The 13,230-nt window shown below is 48.0% G+C and overlaps 1 protein-coding gene across 1 annotated transcript in view; it reads right to left on the reverse strand.

Annotated features, from left to right (window-relative positions):
* Positions 1 to 13,230, reverse strand: part of LOC115104087 (rho GTPase-activating protein 23-like) — a 48,001-nt gene that overhangs the window by 10,551 nt on the left and 24,220 nt on the right. Inside the window, 4 exon segments of the mRNA XM_029625284.2 lie at positions 10,839 to 10,912; positions 10,914 to 11,040; positions 11,043 to 11,207; positions 11,210 to 12,446. Of these exon segments, the coding sequence (XP_029481144.2) occupies positions 10,839 to 10,912; positions 10,914 to 11,040; positions 11,043 to 11,207; positions 11,210 to 12,446 (1,603 nt within the window).

The following is a 13,230-nucleotide window of genomic DNA, read 5'->3' on the forward strand; positions in this document are numbered from 1 at the left end:
GATTTAACCAGCTACAGATGATCAAGATATCATGCATGAGCATGGTCATTAGGCCTATAGCAAATGCGGCATATGGCGTTCATTTTTCACATGCAAATAGCACTTTTGGGCAGTGCTCAAAGCATGCCATTCCACGAGAGCAGCATTTCTTTGTCAGTTCGAAACAACAAAATCATAAACAGAGTAGGTTAATAAGTCCTTTGTTTTTTGGGTCTTGCTCAGGTCAAACTATTTGGCTAATCTATATATAAGTCCTTATCTTGAAGATCAAGGGGTATTCAATTAATTGGAATGACTGGAAATCTGACAGACTTAGTTTTTTTATGTCAAGATATAGCCTTAATTGTATTACAGGGGTGCGTGCTCAGTCCCCTCCTGCACTTCCTGTACACAAACCACGGCGAGGCCACGCACCGCTCCAACACCATCATCCAGTGTGATGACGACATGACGGTGGTAGGCCTGATCACCGGCGACGACGAGACAGCCTACAGGGAGGAGGTCAGTGACCTGACAGTGTGGTCCCGGGACAACGACCTCTCCCTCAACCTCATTAAGACCAAGGAGCTGATCGTGGACTACAGGGAATGGGGGTCCGAGCACGCCCCCATCCACATCGACGGGGCTGTAGAGGAACAGGTTCCGAGGGTTCACGTCCCCCGGGATCCAAATCACTCAGGACTTAAAATGATCCACACACATACGCACAGTCGTAAAGACACAGCGCCTCTTCCCCACTCAGGAGGTTGAAAAAGGTTGGCACGGGGCCTTCAAATCCATGTTCTACAGCTTCTTGACGGGCTGCGTCATTGCTTGGTATGACAACAGCATAGCGCTACAGGGGGTGGTGCGGACAGCCCAGTACATCACTGGGGCTGAGTTCCCTACCGCCCAGGACCTCTATATCAGGCGGTATGCAAGGAAGGCCCGGGAAAGACTCCAGCCACCCAAGTCATAGACTGTTCTCTCTGCTTCCGCATGGCAAGCGGAGTCTGACACCAACAGGCTCCTGAACCGCTTCTTTTCCCAAGCCATAAGACTGCTAAATAGACCCTTGTATTTCTTTGTACTTTTGCACTCTCTATGCACACTCACAGGACTCTACACAATCACACACACTGACACTCCAACACGCACATACCATGCACACACATTTATACTGACTTTACACACGCACACACACTCACGTACATACAATCTTCCTTTGCGCTGCTGCTACTGTTTATCATATATCCTGATGCCTACTCACCTTACCCCTATACATATATACCTCCATCAATCTAGTATCCCTGCACCTTGTAAATGTGGTATTGGAACTGACCCTGTATATAGCTACTGACCCTGGAACTGACCCTGTATATAGCTACTGACCCTGTATATAGCTACTGACCCTGGAACTGACCCTGTATATAGCTACTGACCCTGGAACTGACCCTGTATATAGTTACTGACCCTGGAACTGACCCTGTATATAGCTACTGACCCTGGAACTGACCCTGTATATAGCTATTGACCCTGGAACTGACCCTGTATATAGCTACTGACCCTGGAACTGACCCTGTATATAGTTACTGACCCTGGAACTGACCCTGTATATAGCTACTGACCCTGGAATTGACCCTGTATATAGCTACTGACCCTGGAACTGACCCTGTATATAGTTACTGACCCTGGAACTGACCCTGTATATAGCTACTGACCCTGGAACTGACCCTGTATATAGCTACTGACCCTGGAACTGACCCTGTATATAGCTACTGACCCTGGAACTGACCCTGTATATAGTTACTGACCCTGGAACTGACCCTGTATATAGCTACTGACCCTGGAACTGACCCTGTATATAGTTACTGACCCTGGAACTGACCCTGTATATAGCTACTGACCCTGGAACTGACCCTGTATATAGCTACTGACCCTGGAACTGACCCTGTATATAGTTACTGACCCTGGAACTGACCCTGTATATAGCTACTGACCCTGGAACTGACCCTGTATACAGCTACTGACCCTGGAACTGACCCTGTATACAGCTACTGACCCTGGAACTGACCCTGTATATAGTTACTGACCCTGGAACTGACCCTGTATATAGTTACTGACCCTGGAACTGACCCTGTATATAGCTACTGACCCTGGAACTGACCCTGTATATAGCTACTGACCCTGGAACTGACCCTGTATATAGCTACTGACCCTGGAACTGACCCTGTATATAGCTACTGACCCTGGAACTGACCCTGTATATAGTTACTGACCCTGGAACTGACCCTGTATATAGCTACTGACCCTGGAACTGACCCTGTATATAGCTACTGACCCTGGAACTGACCCTGTATATAGCTACTGACCCTGGAACTGACCCTGTATATAGTTACTGACCCTGGAACTGACCCTGTATATAGCTACTGACCCTGGAACTGACCCTGTATACAGCTACTGACCCTGGAACTGACCCTGTATACAGCTACTGACCCTGGAACTGACCCTGTATATAGTTACTGACCATGGAACTGACCCTGTATATAGTTACTGACCCTGGAACTGACCCTGTATATAGCTACTGACCCTGGAACTGACCCTGTATATAGCTACTGACCCTGTATATAGTTACTGACCCTGGAACTGACCCTGTATACAGCTACTGACCCTGGAACTGACCCTGTATATAGTTACTGACCCTGGAACTGACCCTGTATACAGCTACTGACCCTGGAACTGACCCTGTATATAGCTACTGACCCTGGAACTGACCCTGTATATAGCTACTGACCCTGGAACTGACCCTGTACATAGCTACTGACCCTGGAACTGACCCTGTATATAGCTACTGACCCTGGAACTGACCCTGTATATAGCTACTGACCCTGGAACTGACCCTGTACATAGTTACTGACCCTGGAACTGACCCTGTATACAGCTACTGACCCTGGAACTGACCCTGTATACAGCTTCTTACTTTCTCGTATTCTTATTATTTATTGAAAAAATGTCTTGTTTGTTTTTGTTCTACCGTATGTTCTTTTTCGCACTAATGATTGATTACTGCATCGTTGGGTTTAAAGCTCGCAGGAAAGGCATTTCACTGTTGTTACGCGTGACATTAAAACGTGAAACTTATCTGTATTAAAGTACAAAGCGATGGGTTAAAAGAAGCCTACATACACCATAGTGCAACATCAGCTATGTAAACTCTAACGTTGATTTATCCTGCAATAGTAATCTAAAAGTAACTGAAAGTCATCCGATTGTTACTGAGTTTGGGTGATCCAAAAGTTACATTACTGATTACAATTTTGGACAGGTAACTAGTAACTCTAGCAGATGTCATTTAGAAAGTAACCTACCCAACCTTGTCCAAGATAACCCTACCACGTTCATCTCAACCATTCTAAAACACACACAAGGGGATGTGAAACCAGCCAGCCACAACACACTTTCTGACTGACACAGAGGATTATGGACCAGACTAGTGTTTGCATTTAGGGATGGAAGGGTATGGTTTTGCCCATGTTGAACTTTTGTAGCTTCAGGTCCTAATGCTGGCCTCACTAATAATCATGGCTGCTGCGCCTGTCTGTGAGTACCTTCACTAAACAGCAGAGGGCAGCAGATCTTCAGTCTCAAATGGAAGCTATGGCTCAAAGACGACTTGGCTCTCAACTCGAAAGCAACCCCTATAGCCTTGACTTGAACTTTTGAAAACGGAATGTTATGCTTTCTTGTATTGTTACAAGGTGCTCAAAACGTAACTTTTCATGCAACACTCATCCCTCTCTCCCCCATGTCTGTTTCTTCTCTCACCATACCTCTCCACAGACATATTCTCCCCTCTATTCCATCTCTGCTTCCACTTTCACTGCCTTCCACCTGCTTTCCTCTATCTCTCCCTCACAACCTCCTCTTCTCTCCGTAGCCGTCCGTTTCTCGTCTCGGGTGCTAGGGCCAGCCCAACAGAGGCAGTAGGAGAAGAGGCGGAAACATTCCCAATCTGGGATGTGGAATCTGCCTGTTTACAGCCGAGCCCAGAAATAGCCGCTCTCGCTGCCTGTGGGTTTAACAAAGGCCATCATTAACAGAGCCAGCAGCAGCAGAGCAGCGCCAGTAGAGAGAGGAGCTCCCAGCCACCACACTACAGGACTTAGAATGGAGCAGGGCTCTATACTACTACAACACACTCCTATAGCCTACTACCACTTCCCCTTCTCCATAGGAGACGCCATGACCTCACCCGCTCACACAGAGACACAGAGAGAGGGTGAAAGAGAGATGCCTTTGAGAGCATAGGCCATGTTTTGGCTAGCTCAGTATGCGTGTGTGTGTGTGTGTGTGTGTGTGTGTGTGTGTGTGTGTGTGTGTGTGTGTGTGTGTGTGTGTGCGTGCGTGCGTGCGTGCGTGTGTGTGTGTGCGTGTGCGCATGTGCGTGCGTGTGCGTGCGTGTGCGCGTTGTGTGGAGGGTAGTGGCTCTGTGTGTCTGTTGTGGGGAGGGTATAGTGTGGAGGGGCTGTGGACTGGTGAGTACCCCTTCCATCTCCCAGTGGTACACAAAGGCAGCATTGAGGGCGGTGGGCAGAGAGGGCAATGCCTGAGGCTGGCAGTGTGACAGAGACAGTCTGGACCCCTACTGTACTGTGACTCACAGGGGGTCCCACTACCACCAGGCCCCCTGTCCCACCATCGAGACTTCTGGCTTCTCATCCTAATAAGACCCAATCCTAGGATTTACAGTATAAACGCTCCAATACGTAATTCCTTTCATTGGTTTTGCTACCGCAAGCTACCAACACTATTCAAAAAGGGGACTACAGTGAGTGAAAGCACCATATAGAGAAACGCTAAGTCAAACGACCGATACTAGAGGGCAAGAGAATCCAACCACCATCCTGGACCGCACAGACTCCGTGCTTTTGTGCGTCTGTCTACTACACAGCCTCATCCTCTACGCAGGGGTGTCAAAGTCAAATGGACGGAGGGCCAAATAAAAAAATCAGCTACAAGACGAGGGCCGGACTGTTCGAATGTTCATTGAAAAATTTTTAAATGACGCATATAGTCTAGTGAACCTAATTGAACCTACTGAAAACCTAACAAATATATTACAATATGATCAGATAAATAAAGCAATATTTTCTTATGGCTCTGTCAGTAATCTTTAATTTTCAACAGACACAAAAGACAAATTTCCTTTATATAAATATCCCCATAACATGAACATTAAATGAAAGAAACCGGTATTCAAGGCACCATCAGTAGACTATATTTTCTATTTTAGCAAAAGTGGGCTAAATTTACTTCAAAGAAAAAACAATAATAGCAATTTTCTATCATCCACTCAACTGAAATATTTTTAAAATATAATTGGATTGAAATACAAAAAAATAAAGTGCAAAAATCTATTAATCAAAAACAACACTTTGTTTAAGGAGAAGTAACATGCAGTGAAAACAAATATTAAATTTTAACTTTTAAACTTGAACTGAGTAAAAACTCTAAATATGTGATTGCACAGTAATGTTCACTTGTTTGAGGTTGAGGGTGATACTTGGTGGTGTCCCATCTTTTCCACAAGTTCATCAATGTTCGGGGTAAGGCTCTGAGCTGAAGAAATCCTCAGAATTGAGTGGAGGTGTTCAGCACTAAGTCGACTTCTGTGTGATGTTTTGTTCAGGTTCATCAAAGAAAACAGTTGTTCACACAGGTATGTGCTGCCAAACATAGACAACGTTTGAGCAGCCTGGATGCGCAGCTGGGGCATTGTGCCGGGAGGAAACGGGCGAACTCCGCAGCACCCACTGCCGCATATTTTGCCCTCAGTGCATCATTGCATTGGAGGTCAATCAACTCCATTTGGAGGTTTGGTGGTGAGCTTTCCACGTCAACAGCAAATGGGTTACCGAGCAGTTCCAACCTGCTTTTTGTGCTTCAAAGTCAGCAAATCGGCGTCGAAAGTCAGCGGCAAGCATACCTATTTTATCAGCCAACTGTGTGCTCGGGAACGCACTGGTAGAGAGCTTCTCTTTCATGGTCTGGCAGCTGGGAAAGTGGCTCAAATTTTCTTTCCGCATCTGCGTCTCCCACAGAGTCAGTTTGGTTTTAAATGCCTTCACTGTACTGTACATATCAGAGATGACACGATCCCGACCCTGCAGCTGCAAGTTTATTGCATTCAGATGACTCGTAATGTCACACAGAAAAGCCATTTCACACAGAAACATTTCGTCTCGGAGTTGTGTTGTGTCTTTCCCTTTGCTGTCCAAGAACAGACAAATCTCCTCACGAAGCTCGAAACATCTTTGAAGCACCTTTCCCTGGCTTAGCCATCGCACCTCTGTGTGATAAGGCAAATCACCATGCTCCGTTTCTAACTCCGTCAGAAATGCCTTGAACTGGCGGTGATTCAAACCTTTGGCTCTGATAAAGTTAACTGTGCGCGTGATGATGCTCATTACATGCTCCATTTTCAAGGCTTTACCGCACAACGCTTCCTGGTGTATGATACAATGATAAGCTGTCAGCTCACCTGTCGCGTTTTCCTCTTGCATCTTTTCCCGTATCTTCGCCACCAGTCCGCTCCTGTGTCCACACATCGCAGGTGCTCCGTCGGTTGTCAAACCCACGAGTTTTTCCCAAGGCAGCTCCATCTCATTTACACATCTTGACACCTCTTCATACAAATCATGCCCCGTAGTTGTGCCATGCATAGGACGTAAAGCCAAAAACTCCTCTGTCACGCTTAGGTTGGAGTCCACTCCGCGGATGAAAATTGACAACTGGGCAATGTCAGAAATGTCGGTGCTCTCATCCACAGCCAAGGAATATGCAATAAAATCTTTTCCCTTTTTCACAAGCTGCTCTTTTAGATTGATGGACAACTGGTCTACTCTCTCGGCAATGGTGTTTCTGCTCAGACTCACATTTAAAAAGAGTTGCCTTTTTCTGGGCAAACTTCGTCACAAACTTTAATCATGCAGTTTTTGATGAAATCCCCCTCCGTAAATGGCCGGGCTGATTTAGCGATCTCTTCTGCCAAAATAAAACTGGCCTTGACAGCAGCCTGGCCTTGTGATTTGGCTTTTTTGAACAGAGCCTGTCGAGATTTGAGGCCTCGTTTTAATTCCTCTGCCTTTTGTAGCCTTTGTTCCATGTCCATATTCTTGTTTTTGTCCGCGTGTTTCGTTTCATAATGTCGTCTCAGATTATACTCTTTCAGTACCGCCACACTTTCTCCACACAGAAGACACACAGGTTTTCCAGCTACCTTCGTGAACATATACTCCGACTCCCACCTTGTTTGAAACCCCCGGTTCTCAGTATCCACCTTCCGTTTTGCCATTTTTGATGGGTATCTGAAAGTTAATTTTACTGTGATGCTGACGACTGCTGTGCCAATAAATATTGAAATGAAGCAGCCTACTGCTCGGTGCGTCACCTTTGCATTGTGGGAAATGTAGTATTGGTGCGTGTAAAAGATCTGCGGGCTGCCGGCTTGCTGCGGGCCGGTTCTAATAATAAATCAAGATCATCCCAGGGGCCGTAAAAAACCTTCTTGCGGGCCGGATGTGGCCCGCGGGCCTTGACTCTGACATATGTGCTCTACAGCCTATTAAATCATGTTCCCAAACAACCAGATCACAGATCCTATCAGGGAGAGGAAAAGATGGAGAGATAGAGAAACAGCAAGACAAGAGTTTGAAGTCTTTGGTCATTAAACGTGCCTCAGCTTGCATCCCTGACTCTTGAGCAGGAAGGAAGAGAAGCAGCAAGAATTTTCTCCGTTCCCTGGTTTTCTTCCTTATTAAATCTCTTTCTTTATCGGTCTCTCTCGCTCTCTATGTTCCTCAAGGTTTTGTCCCCACATTGAGGGCATCTATCCGTCTCTCCATTTTAACGGAGGCACAAGTTTCCGACGCCGCTCATTTGAATCCGCTTTGCCACTTTGCTGACCTCAGTTGTTGTCCTGACCATCTGAGGGTGTGGAGTAGCCTACCTTGCTTATAGATTGTCTGCATACTCCTTGGATTTCGTCACATTTGATTGTGTTACAAAGTGGGATTCAAATGGATTTAACTGTCATTTCTTTTGTCGACGATCTCCACGAGATTCTCTAAACTCTAAAGTTAAAGATGAAATAAAAATAAAACAGTAATATGCCGTGATTAGTTCATTAATAATAATAATACTGATTAGTCACCCCCCTGAGTCGGTACATGTTAGGGAGCACATTTGGCAGCCGATGACAGCTGTGAGTCTTGTGAGTAAACCTCCTAAGAGCTTCTCCCACCTGTATTGTGCGATATTTGCCCATTATCCTTAAAAAATAAATAAATAATAATAATCTTCAAGCTCTGTCAAGGTGTTGGGGATCATGGCTAGACAGCAATTTTTCAAGTCTTGCCATACATTTTCAAGCAGATTTAAGTCAAAACCTGTAACTTGGTTATTTCCAAAGTCAAGCATACCCATACCACGATGCAGTTACCGCCATGCTTGAGAATTAGGAGGCAGTTACTCAGTGGTGTTTTGGACCAAACAAAAGGCTTTGCATTTTGGCCAAAAAGTCTATTCCTTTGCCGTGTTTTATTTGCAATATTGCATTAGTGCCTTATCGCATATATATGCATGTTTTGGAATATTTTTTATTCAGTATATCTGTATTCGTCTTTTCACTCTGTCATTTAGGTTAGTATTGCAGAGTCACTACAATGTTGTTGAGCCATCTTCAGTTTTCTCCCATCACTGCCATTGAACTCTGTAACTGTTTTAAAATCACCAATGGCCTCATGGTAACATCCCTGTGCGCGCGCACGCACGCACGCACGCACGCACGCACGCACGCACGCACGCACGCACGCACGCACGCACGCACACACACACACACACACACACACACACACACACACACACACACACACACACACACAGTTTCATTCCTGTCCTGCAGCTCAGTTCAGAAGGACGACTGTATCTTTGTGTCTGGGTGATGTAAATACATCCCCCACAGCATAAATATTAACTTGGCCATGCTTAAAGAGATATATTCAACGTCTGATTTGTTATTGTTACCCATCTACCAATCACTGCCCTTCTTTATGAGGCGTTTGAAAAGCTCCCTGGTCTTTGTAGTTGAATCTGTGCTTGAAATTCAGTTCTTGACTGAGGGACCTTACATATGTGGTATGTATGGGGGACAGAGGAAGGGTTAGTCATTTAAAAATCATATCAACCCCTAATATTTCACACAGAGTGAGTCCATGTAACTTATGTGATTTGTTAAGCCACAGTTTACTCCTGAACTCATTTAGGCTTGTCTAAACAAAGGGGCTGAATACTTATGCAACGACTATATTTCAGTTATTCAAGTTTGATTAATTTGTTCAAATTTGTTGAATTTTCTTTTCACTTTGAGATTATGGAGTATTTTGTGTCGATCAATGCTTCAATCCCACTGTACAAAATGTGAAAAAGGTTCAAGGGGGTGTAGACTTCCTATAGGTACTGCATGTGGCCCTGGCCTGGTCCTGCCTTAGCTGTGGTTGGTTGGTTTACCTGTGGTTTGACTGTAGGGTTAGAGGCTATGGTCTGTTGATCAGTACTGTACAGGATGTAGGATTAGCTGGCTATTTACTGAGGCCCTGTTATGTTCATCATGTGTTCTTTCAGCAGCAGAAGAGAGGCAACAAGCTGAGACACGGCCAGATACCTCCTGTTCTGTTCTCACAAACACACACACACACTGTACATACATACATACATACATACATACATACATACATACATACATGCATACATGCATACATGCATACATGCATACATACATACATGCATACATACATACATACATACATACATACATACATACATACATACATACATACATACATACATACATACATACATACAAATGTGTGATTACAGTAGAACACACATGTAGTATGCAAATACACAAACGTTCAAACAGTTACAAAGCCCAGAGGGTGAATCTCAGTAAATCCAGACATAATGCCAAAAGTTAAGGTTATTATTAGAGTTTCAACCAATTTATTTATACTATTCTTCTCTTTGTTTGTTGTCATTTAGCAGACGCTCTTATCCAGAGCGACTTACAGGAGCATTTAGGGTTAAGTGCCTTGCTCAAGGGCACATCGGCGAATTTGTCACCTAGTCTGCTCGGGGATTCAAACCAGCAACATTTTGGTTACCGGGCCAACGCTCTTAACCGCTAGGCTACCTGTCACCCAACTTGGCTGGAATTCAAATGGAATTCATGGCAGTGACATAGAGAGAGAAACATATTCTCCCTGTTGTGAAAGCAGACAGACCGAAAGCTAGTGAGAGACATAAAGTCAGCTTCCACCTCCTCTCCTGTGAATGGAAAGGGGATCTGAGAGACTTGGTGAGGAGGGGGGGGGGGTTAGTGAAGTCCCGTAACATATGATTCAATCAAACACTACTAATACTGTCTGCATGTCTGTGGGAAGTGACAGTATTACCCAACACAAACAAAGACACAGACTGGAGACAGAGTGAGGAGAAGCCCGGAGCCTGGCCACACAGGTAGACCCACAGAGGAAATGAAGGGCACAGAGAGAATGGTTCTATTCTCTAAATAGAGGCCAAGTCAATAGTCTATGCCCCCCCCCCTCTTTCTGGTCAATATTTCTGGTAAGCTTCTTGTTTATTTTTACAAACTGTTTAGTTTCCAGTAAGTTAAAGTAAGATCAATCAGGAGGAATATGTTTGTGTCTTAAACGGAAGTGTGAGTGATGGGGGTATTCAAGTCACATGGAGGGGTTGGGAGAGGAAGAGGAGGAGGAGTGTGTGGTGGTGGAGGTGCTTACCTATAAAGGGAATGGAGGCCATTGCGTCATCCTCTACAGACAGGGGGGCCAGGTTGCCATTGGTACGGTGCGGGCACCATCTCCTGAGGGGCGAGGGGCAGGGGCAGTGTCGTGGGGGTCAGGGGGAACACAGGGGGTTCTGTGCCATCTACAGGCAGGGTGTAGTGGGGGTGGCGCATGGCGTGGGCGCTCCTTCGTCCCGTGGGGGTTTCTGTCTCAGTTTGACTTCCTGGGTCTGAGCTAGCACCTCCGCCTGGCCTTCCACTGCCCCTCTCTCATGGTTGGTGGGGCGGTAGGCCCTGTCAAGGGGCTCGGGGGTGGTGGAGGCCAGGGGGGATGGAACTGAGGGGACAACACCCTCTGGGGGCTGGTTTTGGGGGTGGGGGCCCAGCTGAGGTGGGGGCCAAGGTAGGAGGGGTCCCTGAAGGAGGGTTGCTGCATGATGCGGCCTGTCTTGCGGTTGAAGGAGGGGCTGTAGCTGCGGTAACCTACTGGCTGGTCATCCAGGCTCTGTCCGGTGGGCAGACGTCTGCTCTGGGAGGCTGGTTGTTGGGGCTGGGGCTGTGGGTGAGACTGTGAGTGGGGTTGGGGGGTGGTTTTGTGGTGCGGCTGTGCTTGTCGGCCCATAGAGGGGGCCGGTGCGACACTGTAATGGTTCCCCTGCCTCTGGTAGGCCTCAGTCCTGGGTGCTTGCTGTGAGGCCTGCTGCAGCCAGGCGGGCCTCTCGGAACGGGGCGACTCCAACATCTCCAGCGAACGGCCATAGCGGTCGTACTGTACCAGCAGGTTCTCCGATCGGGCTCTGCTGCCGTAGGAGGAGGGGTGACTCTGGTCCCGGGCCCCCTCCCAGTCTCCGTAGGTCCAAGAAGGGTCCCCGTGGGGGCCGGGGCCCGACTGCTGCAGTAGCATCAGGGTGTCCTGGGAGGCGCTGTGGGGCCAGCCGCCCGGACCCCGGCGGTGGCACCCAGGGCCTGTCTCACACAGCCTGTCCTGAGAGTAGCTGCGGTGGCGTTGGTGCATGCTGCCACTGCGGCCCTGACGCTGCTCAGCAGCTTGGCTGTAGTACCACTCAGACAGGGCCTGTTGGCAATGCTGGCTGCGGCTGGGGCTCGGCTGGGGAGGGCTGGCCCAGGCCTGGCTGCCTTTCTGGGCCTGAGAGGAGGCGGTGGTGGCAGTGCCAGCAGCATTGTGGTTGACATAATGGACATGCAGAGGGCTGCTGAGGGGCCCTCCTGAAGAAGAAGATGAGGAGTAGGAGCGGCCCCTGGTCTGTCCCGTAGGCTGCTGCCCGGTCACACCGTACTGGATCTCCTCTGTCCTGTAGGGGGGGCTACTGTGGCACACGCCCCCCGGCTCTCCGCCCAGTCCCTCCTGCCAGCTGGCCGGGCTGCCCACGGTGGAGCGGTTGTCCAGGGGGGACAAGGGGCTGGCGGAGCCTGCCCAGCGGCTCCAGTTGTCCAGCTGGTTCTGGCCCATGGGGGCCGGGGCCCCGGCGGGAGGCTGGGACTTGGTGCGGGGAGCGTAGCAGAGGGGCGGGGGTACCGGAAGGTTCCGGGCTCCCCCTGTGTAAGGCTCGTTGCCCCTCAGGTAGGCATCCTGGGAGTATGCCTGTAGGTGGAGACAAGAGAGGGAGAGAGCTGAGACACAAATAGGAGGAGGTCAGGTGACGAACAGAGGTCAGAGGGGAGGAAGGAGCGGGATCAGTAGATGGACTCAATGATTCAATACAACTGCTTTGACAGTCACAGGTTTGACCGGCACAGCATTCCACTAAAGCTCCTTGTTAACTATGATGTTGCACCGCAAGCGACGTCGAGAATCATCTGCGTTCATCCTCCTACCACCTCATTCTGCTCAGCCACAGTGACTCTCAGGGGCCCCAACTCAGCCTCCAACACAAACATAGCTACTCGTTAGCTGCAGGCACAAGCACGCGCCTTGAGCCAGAGCCACAGCACAGCAACCGTCTGCAGCCGCACAGACCCACAGCAATGTTCCCGAATACAGCACTTCAACAAAACACTGACTTAAAACAGCAGCAAATCTGGATCTATCAAAACCAGCACAGAGTCTCACTGCTACAGCTAGCTTGATCTAATATACCCGCAACAACAACACATATCTGAAGCATCGTTCAAGCGTTCAAGCCCCCCAAGCTACAGCCGCAACACCGATTAAGAAACGACAAAGCCACAGACTTAAAACATCTTTGCCCGAAATGAATTCACATCAAAAGGCAACACTTACAGATGAAGTGTTCAGCTGGTGTTCAGGCTTCACCTCAGAGAGCAGGGCAGGCCCACACTCAGTCTGGCAGTGTCTCTCAGGCTCAATACTGGCTTGAAGTCACTCACAGAGGAAGAGGAGAGGAGGGGAACTCCTCAATGCACCA

The sequence above is a fragment of the Oncorhynchus nerka genome, linkage group LG21, assembly GCF_034236695.1.
Source record: "Oncorhynchus nerka isolate Pitt River linkage group LG21, Oner_Uvic_2.0, whole genome shotgun sequence".
NCBI classification, from domain to species: Eukaryota; Metazoa; Chordata; class Actinopteri; order Salmoniformes; family Salmonidae; genus Oncorhynchus; species Oncorhynchus nerka.